The sequence below is a fragment of the Buteo buteo genome, chromosome 2 (assembly GCF_964188355.1).
Source record: "Buteo buteo chromosome 2, bButBut1.hap1.1, whole genome shotgun sequence".
Taxonomy (NCBI): domain Eukaryota; kingdom Metazoa; phylum Chordata; class Aves; order Accipitriformes; family Accipitridae; genus Buteo; species Buteo buteo.
In genome coordinates this window covers 11,596,558-11,613,952 of record NC_134172.1, presented here as the reverse complement: position 1 = coordinate 11,613,952, position 17,395 = coordinate 11,596,558, and the positions used below count along the sequence as shown (strand labels likewise).

The 17,395-nt window shown below is 40.7% G+C and overlaps 1 protein-coding gene across 1 annotated transcript in view; it reads left to right on the top strand.

Annotated features, from left to right (window-relative positions):
- The window catches only part of VIPR2 (vasoactive intestinal peptide receptor 2), a 64,424-nt gene extending 52,965 nt beyond the window's left edge, over positions 1-11,459 (top strand). Inside the window, exons 11-13 of the mRNA XM_075045545.1 lie at positions 3,010-3,139; positions 3,225-3,266; positions 4,960-11,459. Coding sequence (XP_074901646.1) covers positions 3,010-3,139; positions 3,225-3,266; positions 4,960-5,133 — 346 coding nt within the window. The 3' untranslated portion in view covers positions 5,134-11,459. The remainder of the gene's footprint in view (positions 1-3,009; positions 3,140-3,224; positions 3,267-4,959) is intronic.
- The last annotated feature ends 5,936 nt before the right edge of the window (positions 11,460-17,395 follow it).

Here is a 17,395-nt window from a genome sequence, read left to right as displayed (position 1 = left end):
TTTGAGTTTAATACGTGAATTAATACGCCAATACAAAAAATATGGGGAGTAATATCTTTCTTTTAATGTATAAATATTTCATTTCAGCATAACAAAGGTTTCAAGGTCAAAACACTTTGTGTCAACCTCCTTAAAAACATTTTCTTCTAATTTTTCATTTCTAAAATACTTTTTGTTGTAATATTTACATGTATTTTAAGAACTGGAAAGAAGTTATGTTGTTCCCAAAAAGTAAAAAAATGAAATATAAAGTTTTATGTTGATTTAAAATAGCATCTTTATTTTTCTAGAGGAAAACAAGTGTTTCTGATTTAGACAAACTTCATTTCTGTTTAGGCCTTATTTTGTGTTTTGGTTTGAACATCGAATCCTAACATCCATTGTTTCCACAGCTTTAGAATCAAGGAATGTTGGGGGCAACTTAAATACATTGCTAAAATTGGATTTGTTCTTTATTATATTGCCGTATCAGTTATTGTTGTTTCTTGTAATAGCTGCTGAATACTGTAATCCAGAATCAAGGGTCTGTTGTAGTAGGTCTTACTTTAAAGCCCAGATATAGACACTGAGTTTGACACTTCAGGATGTTAATATGATATTTCAGTGACAAAAACTAACATGAACACTGAAAATTCAAAACCATGCAAGTGGTCTTTGAAAATGTGCTTCTGGATAACTCCTTTTGTTCATTTAAAAATTACTGAATTCCTGTCCTAAAAGCAGATAAAACATGGTGTGCTAAAGTAAAGCATATCTTTAAAGCCAAGAGAACTAGGACCTTCTGTGTTTTGTAAACAATGTGACACATTTGATGCAAAAAGTGAAGAATTCTAATGTGCCATGGAAAAGGTGACACAACTAGATTGACATAAGGTTTTGCTTCATAGAGCTGCAAGGGTCTTTTTTTGTGTTTGCTGCTTGAATTAACTAAACGTGTAGGAGAACCAAACCAACCTGGATGAAATTATGCAGTTGCCACATTATTATTTAGCACAATGACTGGCCTATGGGCAGGAAATTCCCTCAAGTTTACTTCTTGTGACAGGAACTTTTCTTAGTTTCCGTGTGGTATTTTATGTATTTTATGAGAATGAGGCATTCCCTTCCTATCTATCCCATCATTTTTCACAGTTTACTGTAGCGCTTCATAGTATAAAATGTTCATTAATAGCAACCTTTTCCTTCATTATTCAGCCCTGTGAATTCTTCGCTTTTAGCATTTGATTACCTGATTAAGTTTGGACTGGATGGTCTTTAGCCAATACCCATGGGAACAGTAGATTAACCTCCTCAAGAAATACCACATCTACAGATCAAATTAAAGGTCTGGAAGACTTGTTTTTCAAAATGCAAATGTATTTTCTAAAATACAGAGAAGAATAAAGCTATTTTGTCTGTCCTTTTCCTTCACTAAAATGTAAGTGCAGTATAGAGAAAGTAACATCTGCTAGACAAAAATTATTAAAACAAGAGTGGAGTGAAAGTGAAATAGGAGTCTAAAATGAATACTACTCATGCAAGTCACCATTTTTCTTCCCTTCCTCTTTCCCACTTGCTTGTACCTGGTTCCATCCTTTTTGTTGCTGATTTTACTTCGGCAGTGGGTAAGGTTAAATTCAAATAAAATCAGCTTTCCATTTCACTTGGGAAACCAGGAAATTTGCTGCCATCGTCATCTCTTGCAGTTGTAAATGAATTTCTTCTGCTAAGGAAATACTATTTGTCCAGTTTACTGGTATCACCTTTAGATATGAGCGGTTTACTATTCTTGAGAGACTTTTCTGTCAGAACTGATTATTTCCACATAAACAGATGCAGCCTCTGGGACTTTATGAACAAAGGAAGGCCATGAAGACTGACACAGAAAAAACAAAACTGCTTGAAATACCTTGACTTTTCTGTTAAAATAGGTGAATTCACAACAGCATCCTTTCATTGTTGAATCAAGTTACATTCATCAAGACAGTGATGAATTATGGGACTCAACATTATCACTTCTTGAATTTTATCTGATACCAGACATCCATAATCATGCCTGACTGGCCCTGTATAATATATAAAACTGATGTTATTAGAGTGAAATAAGTGACAGATAAAGGATAATTAGCAATTCATCATTTCAGTGGTTTCACAGGCAGTTTGTCAGAGCTGCTCTTGCTTAATAATTAATATTTCTCCTTCCTTAACTTCAGTAGTGTCTTGTGCTAAAATGTAATTGACAACATTAAAAATTAGTTAATGGTATATGCTTAATACCATCAGTATAGTTATGAGATTTTAGTATTTGAGGGTGAATCTGAAATTGCTCATGAAAATCTCACAGTTGAAATTATGCTGGATTACATTTCCTAGGTACTGTTTGCATACTATCCATGTGCAATGTACAGGGTAACCATACAGTTGCAAATTTAAAGGAAATTAACTTCAATTCATTTCAAAAGAGGGATTTTACCTTCAATACAAGATCTGTCAGTATGACTTTTCAGGAAGGCATTATTCCTTTCCACTCTGAACCCTTTATGCCAGGGAAAAAATACCTTGAGAGATCTGATGGCAGCTCATGACACTTTATCGAATGGGGTCCTGTGGAGTAACACAGTAAAACCCCACCCTCAAACTGTGCCATGAAACCAGGATGGGAACTGGATGTGTGTCAAAGAGACACAGCAGTGGGCAGGTCCTACACCCTGCTGCTGTCCAGAGGGCAACTGGAAAAGGGTCTTTTGGTTTAGAGAGTCCATGCAGCCTTTTACCAGCTTTTGGAAGAATGCAGCATCAGCAAGATCAAGTATTACATGGAATTGCACACCTTAATTTATGAGATTACCATGTGCCTAATATCATAGCAAGACTGAAAGGAAAACAATTTGCAATAGATGTCTCTTGGTAAGACTGTTTATAAATCTGAAGTTATATGAGGTTTATGTAAATGACATTGCATCAGGTTCTTATCTTACTAAAACAAGAGCTTATCGTTAAACTCCAGCTTTTTCTCTTTTATTTACCCAGGAGACTTGCAAAATCCACATTATTGCTTATTCCACTATTTGGAGTTCACTACACAGTGTTTGCTCTCTTTCCTGACCGCAGTTCCAATACTTATAAAATAATCTTTGAGTTGTGTTTGGGATCTTTTCAGGTAAATTTTAAAGTTTTTATCAAAAGAAGTTTTATTGGCCTAGGTTGGTGCTGCCTACTAACTAAGGAGTATTGTCTCTTTCCAGGGGTTGATTGTTGCAGTCCTGTATTGTTTTTTGAACAGTGAAGTAAGTCTCACCTTTCCTACTGAGGATGTTAAATATTGTTTTCAGCAAATGTATAAGTGCCCTTATAATTCCACTGTGAAACATGAAGCTATTTTAGAAGATGTTTGCATTCCTATTTATAAAATATATATGTGGCAGTTTCTATGCAACAGGAGAAATCAGTGTATTTGGGTGAAGAGTTAAGACCTGTTTGAAATCTAATTCCTTGCAAACCAAGATGTTAGTAAGTGTGTCTTCTGTTATTTAATGTGATCTAATTCTAGCTCTGTTAGAAGCAATGTGGATTGTGCAAGTGAGGTGCAACAGGTCTAGAAATGTATCCAAAACTTGAAACACCATTTAGTAAGTATTTAGGGGTAATCTTCTGACAGAATCTAACCCCCAGAACAGCAGCAGATTTTCAGGAATGCTCAGCATGTAGCAGCTTTCCTAATCTCAACTGAAGAAGATGCAAGGAATTCCTTTTGATGTCAGCCATTTTTTCAAGGTAGAATATACATTAAACAGCATGCAGAGTCTGACAGGAGGAATCTGTCTGAAGAAGACACCTGCTTGCACAGGGAATTGACATTCAGGTCTCCTGAGTGCTATTCTGGTCTTTGATATTCATGAGATGCCTGATTTTGGGCTATCATTTGATTCTATGCTTTAAGTATGTGTGATTAATAGCTAGATACCAAAAGCTAATGTTGCAGCACAAGTGATACAAAACTGATTTTGAAAGAGGCCTTGGGGCATCTCCTCACAGACAGTGCAGACCCAGTCTTTGCCTCAGTTTTGTAATCTTTGTAAGAGCTGATTTGATACTCTAGAGGGAAGGGATGCCATCCAGAGGGACCTTGACAGGCTTTGAGGAGTGGGCCCATGCAAACCTCATGAGGTTCAACAAGGCCAAATGCAAGGTCCTGCACCTGTGCTGGGGCAATCCCCAATATCAATAGAGACTGGGGGATGAATGGATTGAGAGCAGCCCTGCAGAGAAGGACTTGGGGATACTAGGGGATGAAAAATCGGACATGAGCCGGCAACGTGTGCTTGCAGCTGAGAAAGCCAATTGTATCCTGCATCAAAAGATGCATGGCCACTAGGTCGAGAGAGGTGATTGTCCACAGTACAAGAGTTACATGGACCTGTTAGAGTGAGTCCAGAGGAGGGCCACAAAAATTATCAGAGGGCTGGAACACCTCTCTTATGAAGACAGGCCGAGAGAGTTGGGATTGTTCAGCCTGGAGAAGAGAAGGCTCCAGGGAGACCTTATAGCAGCCTTCCCGTACCTAAAGGGAACCTACAAGAAAGCTGGAGAGGGACTCTTTACAAGGGCATGTAGTGATGGAACAAGGGGAAATGGCTTTAAACTGAAAGAGGGTAGATTTAGATTGCATGTAAGGAAGAAATTTTTTCTGTGAAGGTGGTGAGGCACTGAAAGAGGTTGCCCAGAGAGGTTGTGGCTGCCCCATCCCTGGCAGCGTTCAAGGCCAGGTTGGATGGGGCTTTGAGCAACCTGGTCTAGCGGAAGGTGTCCCTGCCTGTGGCAGGGGAGTTGGACTAGATGGTCTTTAAAAGTCCCTACCAACCCAAACCATTCTATGACTCTATTCCTAGAGGTCCCCATCTGACAGCAAATAAATGCAGAAAAGTTCCTCACATAAAAGAACATTTTCAGCTCATCGTCTGCATTTTGTTTTTAACACAGGTGCAGGGGGAGCTGAAAAGAAAATGGCGGAGTTTGTGCTGGAAGCAGACAGCAGGCAGAGATTACGGACTCCACAGCTCTTCGATTTCTCGAAATGGATCAGAAAGCATTTCTCATCTCCACCGGAATTCAAGGGCTCAGTCATTTATGCAGACAGAGACCACCATGATATAAATCAGCTAGGTTCCCCCAAAACATGAAAAACTGTGGGATATATCATTCATTATGCAGCTTGATGTGATATTTTATAAAATGTACAGTTTAGTGCTTTGCTTTTCTACATGTTGGTATTTGGGAAATTGGTTTGTGCAGCCAACCAGTTAGTAGCAGAAACACCTGCCCTGTGGATGCTTTCTGTTTTTTTTTAATGGTATTCATATTAATTCTGATGTTCTCTTGCTGTTTACTAGCCGTAACTATTCAAAAACTCATTTACTGTAATGGTCCCTTTACCCTCCGACACGTCTACAAGATAGATGTATGGTATCCTGTTCAATGCAGACTGCTTTGGTACATATTGAAAAGGTTAAGATGGGAAGCAAGAAAATTTCTCACACTTTATTTATACTTAAGGAAACATTTCTTTCCTTAAGGATTAGGAAATTCTTTCCTAATTATGGAAAATAAAATAAAGAAATGTAAGACTATAATTAACCGCACTGGGAATTTAGTGTGCTAATCCAGGAAATCATTAACATTATTTATACAGAGGGAAAAAAGGTAGTACTTCTCAGCTAATTGTATAAATTTCAAAGATTACTTTCTACACAGTTTGATCCCAATCCTGTTCTTCCTTTCAAAAGTGCCTGGTTTTATGTTTACGTGCAGAAAGTAGGGCTACCTTTGCAGTCCATACAGAAAAGGCTGCTGTAATAGTTTTGATTAAAACAGCATTTTCCAGTAGTGCTATTGTAATCACCAGTTATTCTCTTCTGTTTAAAATTAGAGATTTGTGTTGATCTTTTATTAAACAGTTTTCTGAAGAGGTGCTTTTTTGCTAGAGCAGTCTGGCGTAGGATAAACAGCCTTTGATAGCATATTACCCATAGAAAATATCATTTTTATATAATATTTTCATTGAAATATGTCTCTAGAACTACATAGTTGGCAGCTAAAACAAGGAATATTGCAATAAAGTTACAACTACCATTTAAGGAATAACGTAAATTCTTTTAACTTAATTCTATTCTGTAGCTATCATCTGAGCTGATTTAAAATTTACTCCTGACCATGACTCCAGCAAAAATAATTAGACAGAATCCCTAAAAATTACCATAAAAGGCATAAATAGAAGGAATTCTCAACAGCGCCAAGCCTCTTATGTAGACACTTTGTAAAAAAAAATGACATAGAACTGACAGATTCTTATAAATACACACAGAACATTTGCACTCTTTAAAAGAAATAAACCCAATGATGTTTACTTCCCATGTCATGTTTAATCATGTCCACTCTAAATAGCAAGTGGGAATAATATATATTTGCATGAGTACCTCTGATCCATAAAAGCAATTGCCCTGGTATTTCAGATAACAGATTGTATGGAGCTAGCAGAACCTAAGGTCCGTAACATTGCTGGGGAAAGGGAAGAACAGCAGCAAGGGCATGTTTTGGCAGGCATACATGTACATTCTTGAAAATATTACCAGTACTGGGAATGTTGTTGACAGCCGTCACAGTGTCCATACACCTCTTGGTTTGATTTAATTTAGCTATTTATCAGTCAAACACAATTTATTTTAATGGGATTACCCTGGAGTGAGGCAAAGTTATGTCAAACCAAAGACAGAAAAGGCCCTGTGGTTCACATAAGTACTGCAGAACAGGTACCTGTGAGTGTTACAAGACACCAACCTTTACAGAGTAGGAATCATTTGAGTTAAACAATAATCACTTGATGAATTTTTGCTTTGCCAAATTTTACTTTAAAAAAGCTATTGATCACCTTCAGTCATTCAGGGCGTTTTCTGCTCTCACTTGGTGAAGTAATTATGAGATTCTGGAGTGAAGTAGGCTACCCAATGACAGCCCCATAGGGTCTAAAGATACACCCCTCCACATGTATTTAAACCAAATATATTCCCAAAGGCTTTAGACTTGGAAACCACTGCTAAACTTTATTATTATTCCTGGGTCTCTGAACAACCTTATCAACAAACTCAACTGCAAATATTTGAAGACACACTGGAGCTTTGGGGGCTGCTCCTATACCTAAATAAATTTAGGCTTCTTTGTCTGAAGTGGCATTGGGACTGCTCAGCTCCCTGAGATGTGACTTTCAGGATGTACTTTTTTCCCCAAATTTCTAGGGTAGAACAAGCATTCAAGCATATTCATCTTTATGTTCAAAGGAGGTTCTTTGAGTGAGTTGACACACAAACAGAATGATGGTATAGAAATAGAGATGTCAAGCAATCAGTTCCATCAGTCTGTTCTGCATGATGCATCACCAGTTATACATGTTTATAATTCATTGTATTCTAGAGAAAACTATCTTTGTTCTAATTAGGTAAGCATGGAGAAAATCTGCATTTTAATGATTTCTGAATTATAAAACAGAAAAGCTTAAATAAGAAAATACATTTTAAGTTGCAATGAAATAGCATAGTTTCCTTTAACAGGGCGCAGATGCATTTGGACTTGATTCTACTTTTCATGTAGGGAGTAATGCCATATAAGACAATGAAGTTGCACCAGTGGGACAACATAGATGGTATCACTAGGTTTGTAAAGGACTATGTGGGCATGCAAAGAATGGCATACAAGGGAGAGAGGTGCTGCCTATATTTTTCTTTCAAACCAGTGAAAAATGCAGTACTTTGTAGAACCTTATCCCTCTATTAAAAATCATAGAATCTAAATACAGAAAATATGTTTTCTGTGAGATGGTTTAACATCCTAATGCCTTGTGCAAGCATTTCATGTCAGTAAAGGCCCAGAGGGCACTGTGCTCACTTGTTTTCACTCCCAGAAAATTATGATTTCTAAATAATTTTATGGAAAGTTACAGCATCAACCCCATCATCACCTGTTTGACTTTCAGCTGCCTTTTCACGCACCAATACACATCATATTAAAATGTATATAAATGCTGCAGAACAGTTTGACAAATCTAGTGCTTGATCAATGTTTTGCATCTTTACAACACCCAGAAACAAGGTAGTTTCTCATGGCTTTGTCTTTCATTGCATTTTGCACAGGGTGGTGGAGTTAAATGCTCCTGCTCTGTGCTGTGGTGACTCTGAGTCAAAAGAACAATGCAAGAAAACATCATTTGGCCACCTGTCATCCCTAAACCTAGTTCTCGCTCAGTCCTAGCAGCATCAGGGGAGGAGGTAGAGGCAGCAAGAGAAGCATATGCTTTCCCAGCACGGCCTTGTCGCATAGTGCTCCTCCCTTTCTTTATTCCTTTACTGCCTTTCTCCCTTTGGTTGCATCAGGGTCCAAACTGAGTTGTAAAGTCTTCAGAGCAGGAAACTGTCTTTTTGTCCCCACTGAAAAGCCAGTAGCGCATCATGTAAAGCTACTGCACAAGAATGGTAATACAATTCACTCTCATATTGTGGTTACTTGTTGTACTTTACTTTCCTCGGAGCTGCCAGGGCAGCACTATTCATTCTGAGTGATTTTTATCAGCGTTACCTTCTGCTGATGCCTGAGGGACACAGTGGCAGATTACTCCCATTACTAACCATGATCAAAATTTAAATATATAGCGAGTGTTGACTTAAATTTTCCTCTGCAGAGTCGATTTCAGCTAGGTGCTCAATAAACTCAGGTGAAATTCATCTGCCCTAGTTTCAGTATCTAAAAGCTGGATGTCTGTGTCTAAGCTAAAGACTCTTTTTAAGTGCCTTCCGTAGTCATCATAGAGAAATAGGCACTAGTTGAAGATGATTCATCCCATGTTCAGCTGGGCACCCAAAGTAGGTAAGCTGAATCACCTTCTTCTCTATACTTACTATAAAATGGGTCCAGGGTAGCTGGCTAGTACTTAGATTTCTCACTCTACATCTAAAATTAGGTAAAATTAATCTCTCCAGAAGAGGCCATTCAGTTATCTGGCTAATATTACCCAGTTACTCCTTTGTAAGCCAAGTAACTTGGGCTGGCCAAAGTTACCCTGCAAGAAATGTGCAGGTTGATTCAAAAGTTCAGGCAATGGAGGATCCCTCAGTTCATTTGGTAGAGTGTCTCTGTGGCTGACTGCCTTCCATGATAAAGCCAATAGCCTTATGTCCTGTTTTGATTTGCCTGGCTTCAGCTTTCAACAATTGTTTCTTGTTTTGGGTTAGGTGTTTGGCTTTTTGTCATTTGTAGAGGGGTCAAACACTAAAACAAAGTGCTTTAGACTACCAGAAATTTTCTTTATGATGTGAAGTCTCTTCAAAATCACTCCTTAAATCATGTCTTGATTTCCTTTCTGAGAAACTAAACATCAAATATTTCAAATTCTGACAGTGAGGCATTTTTTTCAAATACTCTTCCTGATTCTCTTCTGTGCCCCATTCCATTCATAATAGCTTTGGCCAAGAGAAGCAAAGAAAATATTGCAGTATCTCCTCCTCCAGGAGTGCACACACCATTGACCATATTTCTCACTCCCACTTGCAGCTCACCTGGTCATACCTTTGAAATCTTTGACTTTACATAGTCATTTTAAATGACCAGGAACTGGCTAGTGACATGCAATGAGATTATTGCTGGCATGTTTTTTGCCATGTAAATTAGTACCTTTTTAAAATATGTTGGCCTTGGTGTCTGGGTCAAGTGCATTAATGTGCTTTTCAAAATAACCTTAGACATATGTAGAGCACCCTTTTAGCCACTGAAAGCAGTGCTGGCTTTCATGAAATTTTAACAATTTGACATGTATTTAAGTAGTCCATGCACTGCATGCTGGGGTGCATGAGAGCCCAACAGATTGCACCTGAATGGCCTGGTGATGGGTGTTGCAGGGAGCCAGCTGAGGAATTACCCAGTTTAAGCATACGTTGCAATCGTACTGTAGCAGCAATAACTAATTGGTGGCAAAAAGCACTACAAAAAGCCTTCTCAGTCAAGTTGGAGGCAGCCTGCCCCACTCTGTAGCATCTACTTCATGGCCTGATGCACCCCAGACAGGCTTCCCTCTGCCTTTAACATGATGAAGGGGAAAGCGACACGTATAGACCCTTAGCAAACCAGGGAATCTGTCAGGGATGGCTCTATGAAATAAGGCATTGCCAAGTGCAAGTCTCACACTCCATGTGGAAGGACTAAGATGAGTCATTTGCATTATTTGTCTCCTATTTTTGTGAGTTCTGAAAACCATCTTCTGTTGACTGTGAATTTGTCCATTTCAGCAAAGTGATTGTGAATAAAGTCCAAATTCACTTTATAGAGCGTTTTTTCAGACATCTCTAATGAAAAATCAAGCATTAAATGCATCTGATAAAAAGGAAGAACTGGCAAGTAACCTGTAGAGAAAGCTGCTATGTATATAAGGGTTATTGTCCAAGCAATTACTGTCTCTGCATAGTGATACAGGAAATACTTTTACTAACAAAAGTACCTTCATGTTACCATGAGTGCCTGTATAAGCTGTGGGCTGTCGGTACTACCCTGACATAACCAAATAGCAGAGGTTAGTATGCAGTGCTATTCTGTCGATGAATGAATAAATAAATAATGTGTTCTAACATGTATGTTACGAGAGTACATCAGGATAACGTTTAAAAGGAGCATTCTGTGATATGGTTTAACCACACTGTGGTGAACCTGGTTCTGCCCAATGATAAGAGTATGTAGTTAAATCTAAGTAAGTCAGTAACATTTCCATTGTCAGCTAAACCAGTGACTGAAATGTCCCAACCCCGTTTATTCCCCAAAGCACTCTAATAAGTTTATGATAGCCTGCAGCTGTTATTTCCTGGCACATTAGTATGATTATTGCTTTGAAATTCTCTTTTGTCATCTTTCTCAGTAACTTTTTATCTGTCAAGTACAGTAAAATTTAAAGATGATGTAAATGAATGTGATTATTTTTTACAAAATGTACAGACTATGATGTTGTATAGATAATGGGTGTAAATAGATCTCCTTTTCATACTGTAATTCACTATACTTCTGGTTTTGCTCTTCCGTTCTTTTCTGCTTTCAGTTTTTAATGTCACATACCTAACGCCTTCTCTGAGATACGTTATGTATAAAGCTGTGAACAAATAAGTGTTTACATCTTTATGCTATTAGAGATAATAGTAGTTAATAACACCATAATGGACTGAAGAGGAATCAGAGAATAAAAATTTTAAAAGTTTTGCAGAGAAATTCTGTTATTTATGTTTCAAAAAAATGTGTGAAGTGATGAGTTTTCTTACTGATTCAGTGGGTCAGGGCTATACTGTAGGATGTGGCTAAGTTAATATTTCATTTTTTAATTCAACAGCTGTAAGACACACGTGTCAAAGAAAACCAGCCCCTACATGAGATAATCCACTGAGGAATACGTAGCTTATGCAACCTAGATGTGCTTACAGGGGTGTGAGAATGGCACACACATAGAGCAGACCCAGGTGTATGTCAACACCTCCATGGCCAGCAGCTATTTTTGACTTACTATGTTTTGCTTAAATTAATTGTCCAGGGATCTGTCGGAAGTACAGTGTAATGGAGCTAAAACAAAGGAAAGCTATGAAATCTTTTCTGGAGAGGGAACACCATATATCATGTATTTCTTCCCTAAAAGATCTGCATCTATTCATATATCTGTAATGTATATTTTTTAGAAAATCTGATGCACTCATAAACCAGATTTTCAAAACTGAAAATGGTCCTCCTGCTTTGGCAGCTCAGGGCTCCTCACCAATGTAATTAAAACTGAATTGTATTGCACAGAAAGCGAAAGTTCGAGGCTGCTCCTGCCATGGGAATGGGCCCAGGGAAGAGACACAGTGGGGCGAGACTGGCAGTGGTGTGTTGCTGGTGGGGCCAGCAAGGGAAGCGAGCACACATGGAGGAGAGGTGGCACCTCATGGGGCAGCGTACCTCCCCTGGCAGCAACACGGAGCAGGGACAAAGGGTAGAGTGCTGTTTTGCTGTCTCATGGACCAGAGCAGCTGACCCCTGCTGTGTGCATCTATATGTATCACAGAAGCTACATCACCAAGAGGTGTCTTCTGACCCTTTGGGAGACCTGAGCTCATCCTCTCCCACCTTATGTGTGTGCCTATATGAGCTGCGTATCAGTCTAAACCCTTTTCCAATCAATTACATGACTGCAAAGCACTTCAGTGTCCTTGCTCACGTGCTTGCCCTCTCTCCTCCATTGCTAATTGGGTGGCCCCACAACCAGATCACCTTGACATCTGCAGGTGAGCTGCTTTAGGGCTGATGAGCCTGAACATGGAGGAGAGCCAGGCTGCGGGTGAGCAGGGGCACTGGCAACTGGACCAATTCCCATTAGTGCTGGCAACAGTGCCAGCAGGTTTCCATGGCAAGTCTGAGTCCTGTCAAATGCAAAAAATGGATCCCTTACAAAAATTCTGGATAATTTTAACACTATCAAAGCTGACAGACTCCTGTAGCTAGAGAAATGCCTGTCCCTAGAATAAAAGCAAAAGTCAGTGTATTGGGGAGGGGAGAGAGTAGGGGAGCCTGCACTCAGGAAGCAGCTTAGAGAAGCAAACGCTTCTATTATAATTTCTGCATGGTTATGCTCGGCAGTATTAGCTGCAGGAGTCTCTTAGCTCATAACCACTGGCCCACAGGCAGGCTTGAATACAGCACAAAGCTCCCAGTCTTCTCTGATTGTACCAAAGAGCTTCTAACTGGGACATTTGAAAAGGTAAAGGAGATTAGTGCCTGGGATGGTGAAAGAGTCAGAAAGACTGGCTGCCTTCCCCTCCTCTTTGAAAGAGAGCTGAACCAAAGAACTATAGCAGACAGCAAAAGAAAAGGGTGGGGGTGTGTGTGTGTGTGTGTTGATGTATGTAAGTGTGTAAATTTGGGTGTGGACTGTAGAACGAGGTTGCTTTTATAGGACATGTTGCTTTCCCTTGGCAGTGCGTAAACAATCTAGCTCCCAATTCCAGTTCCATTTGGTTGTACCCAGACAGAGGTCGGCCTTTAGCTGGCAGAGTGACAGTCTAAAAGGGGATTTACACAGACCACGAGGAGGAACTGGGTGCCGGAGCAACCGAGAGCCTGTGTTCAGGAAAAGCAGCAATCTACACTACAAGCTGCAGTCTGCTGTGGAAGGGCAGAGCCTCTGTGTAGCCTCCCTGCAACACTGCGTTGTCAGTGGAGTTTGGGGGGTGACTTACTGCAGTGACTCTGTAGCAGGCTAGAGTTCATTCTAGTTTGTAAAGGGGATTCCTTGGACTGCACGATGCTATTGAGTTAATACAAAGTTCCAAATAATCAGACCCTATGCATCCAACTGAATAAAATAAAATGCTTTCTATTAAGTTCTACTATTTATAATTGACTGTATTTTAATCATAGAATCATTTAGGTTGGAAAAGACCTTCAAGATGATCAAGTCCAACCATCATCCATGCCCACTAAACCATGTTCTGAAGTGCCTTGTCTATGCGCTCTTTGAATACCTCCAGGGATGGTGATTCAACCACTTCCCTGGGCAGCCTGTTCCAACGCCTGACAACCCTTTCAGTAAAGAAATTTTTCCTAATATCCAATCTAAACCTCCCCTGCCGCAACTTGAGGCCATTTCCTCTCGTCCTATCTCCGGCCACCTGACAGAAGAGACCAGCACCCACCTCACTACAACCCCCTTTCAGGCAGTTGTAGAGAGCGATGAGGTCTCCCCTCAGCCTCCTCTTCTCCAGACTAAACAACCCCAGTTCCCTCAGCCGCTCCTCATAGGACTTGTGCTCCAGGCCCCTCACCAACCTGGTTGCCCTTCTCTGGACACGCTCCAGCACCTCCATGTCTTTCCTGTAGTGAGGGGCCCAAAACTGAACACAGGACTTGAGGTGCAGCCTCACCAGTGCCCAGTACAGGGGAACAATCACCTCCCTGCTCCTGCTGGCCACAATATTTCTGATACAGGCCAGGATGCCGTTGGCCTTCTTGGCCACCTGGGCACACTGCTGGCTCATATCCAGCCGGCTGTCAAACAGCACCCCCAGGTCTTTCTCTGCTGGGCAGCTTTCCAGCCACTCTTCCCCAAGCCCATAGCGCTGAGACAAGGGAGTCAAAAGCATCTCAGTAGACATAATAAAGGGGGATGAAAGATGATGTTTAGCGCTTACATTGTTGAAATTAGCTGTGGCAGAGACAGTCCTTGATAAGAAGAGCTGGCCCCAAGAACTAGCCAATGAGGCAGAGACAGTTCCTGATAAGAAGCAGGACCTGGCCCCAAGAGCCACCCAAGACTGGTCTTGTGGCTTGGGTAAATACCAAGAAACCACTGAGCCTGCGCAAGAAAAAAGGTTATTAGTGGTGACGAATAGTGGTGATGAAGAGGAGTCATCTATCTTCATCTCTACGACCACCAGACAACCACCATAAAGAGGCACTGTGCAAGTGCAGTTGAGAGGAGACTATGGAAATGACCTCTCGGAGCTAATTTTAATATGAAGCAGGGATAGGTCATGCATATATATAGGCATATTGTGAATATGTAACACTTGACTGTATAAACTTGAGGCGAACTGCTGAGTTGGGCGCGCGCGACTTTGGTGGGGCTACCCCCCGTGCTTCCCAGTGCTGAATGAACATACCTACTTTACAGTCTCACTGATTGTGGAGTCTGTTTTCCGCACGTCAACGCTGCATGGGGTTGTTGTGACCCAAGTGCAGGACCTGGCTTTTGGCCTTGTTGAACCTCATACAATTGGCCTCAGCCCATCAATCCAGCCTGTCCAGATCCCTCTGTAGAGCCTCCCTATCCTCGAGCAGATCGACCCTCCCTCCCAACTTGGTGTCATCTGCAAACTTACTGAGGGTGCACTCGATCCCCTCATCCAGATCATTGATAAAGATATTAAACAGAATGGGGCCCAACACTGAGCCCTGGGGAACACCACTTGTGACCCTCTGCCAGCTGGATTTCACCCCATTCACCACAACCCTCTGGGCTCCTCCAGACAGCCAGTTTTTTACCCAGCGAAGAGTACACTTGTCTAACCCATGAGACGCCAGCTTCTCAAGGAGTATGCCATGAGAGACAGTGTCAAAGGCCTTGCTGAAGTCAATGTAGACAATATCCACAGACTTTCCCTCATCCACTAGGTGGGTCACCTGGTCATAGAAGGAGATCAGGCTGGTCAAGCAGGACCTGCCTTTTGTAAACCCATGCTGACCGGGCCTGATCCCCTGCTTGTCCCGGACTTGCCATGTGAGTGCTCTCAAGACAAACTGTTCCATAATCTTCCCCAGCACCAAGGTCAGGCTGACAGACCTGTAGTTCCCCAGATCCTCCCTCCGACCCTTCTTGTAAATGGGAGTCACATTGGCAAGCCTCCAGTCCTCTGGGACCTCCCCTGTTGACCGGGATCGCTGATAGATGATGGAGAGTGGCTTGGCAAGCACCTCCGCCAGTTCCCTCAGTACTCTTGGATGGATCCCACCTGGTCCCATAGATTTGTGAGTGTCCAGATGGCATACTAGGTCACTAACTATTTCCTCCTGGATTAAGGCGGGTATATTCTGCTCTTCATCCTTGCCTTCCAGCTCAGGGGGCAGAGTACCTGAGGATACCATGGTCTCCCTATTAAAGACTGAGGCAAAGAAGGCATTAAGTACCTCAGCCTTTTCCTCATCTCTGGTGGCAATGTTCCCTTCTTTATCCATTAAAGGATAGATATTCTCCTTGGGATTCTTTTTACTGTTAACATATTTGTAAAAACATTTTTTGTTGTCCCTTACAACAGTGGCCAGATTTAGGTCTAGCTGAGCTTTTGCCTTTCTAATTTCCTCTCTGCATGACCTAACAAGATCCCTGTACTCCTCCCAAGTTGCCTGCCCTTTCTTCCAGAGATAATAAACTCTCCTTTTTTTTCTTGAGTCCTAGCAAAAGCTCCCCGTTCAGCCAGGCTTGTTTTCCTCGGCGGTTAGACTCGCGGCACATGGGAATAGCCTGGTCCTAAGCCATTAAGATTTCCTTCTTAAAGAATGTCCATCCCTCCTGGACCCCTTTGCCCTTCAGGACTGTCTCCCAATGGACTCTCTCAACCAGTACCTTGAAGAGGCCAAAGTTTGCCCTCCAGAAGTCCATAGTATTGGTTTTGCTAACCCCCTTCCTTGCCTCACCAAGAATTGAGAATTCTATCATTTCATGGTCACTAAGCCCAAGACGGCCTCCGACTATCACACCTCCCATCAGTCCTTCCCTGTTTGTAAACAGTAGATCTAGCAAGGGTCCTCCCATGGTTGGGTCACCTACCAGCTGTGTCGGGAAGTTATCTTCCACACACTCCAGGAACCTCCTAGATTATTTACTCTCTGCTGTGTTGTATGCCCTCACTTTTCCTTAACAACATAGGCTAGGATATATTCAGATTTAGCTGACATGCAATTTAGGTTGAACTATTGTATCAAACCATTTAATAAGTAAGTATATGTTGTATCAAACTATTTATATATTTTTCACATAGGAAAAAGAAATATTTTTCTAGTAATATCCTACAGAATATAGTCAGTGCCCTAGGATATTCAATTAAATATGAATATTGGATTTGGAAGACAAAAGAAATCAAAATGAAGAGCTGTGCTTTATGTTGAAGCCTTTCTGTATTTCAGAGCTGGTGCCTTTGTAATTGAGACTGCTTCTCAACACAATCCTGTTAAGCTGTGACACTCTCTGTTCAGAAAGGCTTTATTTAGCAATAGCCCTCAGCCACTGCTTATCCCTGGTTTCCTGCTTACATTCTTCACCTGCTCTTAATTAGTGCCTTAGCTTTGGCTGCCTGTCTCTGTAGGATATGAAAAAATACTCTGCAAATAATGAGGGAATCAGTAAGCAAGTTTATAACAATATAATTAATAATGGATCCTGACTACTAGGGGACATTTTGTTATACAGAGCTGTATTCAGGAGAAGCATTTTGAAAATTAAAATATAATGTGAGTAATACAGAAAATTGTGCTGTAGAGGATGATTGTGTCTTAGCCAGGTGATGAATTGGACAATTTAATCATTCCTGCAGATTCTAGCTTCTGTTATTCAGATAAGTACCCAAACCATATGGCGTGTTTTAAAAAACACTTAACTTGACCTTATTACTCAACAATAAAAACATGAAGAAAAATACTGTTTCCCTCAAGTACACAACATCTTTGAAGAATCATTTTTATTCTGCCTATAAAGACCATAACATCCTGTTTCTTGGATTAGGACAATAATTTATCAATTTAGACACTGGAAAGTTCCATTTTGTCTTTTAACATATGGAATTAATATTGTTAATGAGTTTTTTAAAAATCCTTTAAA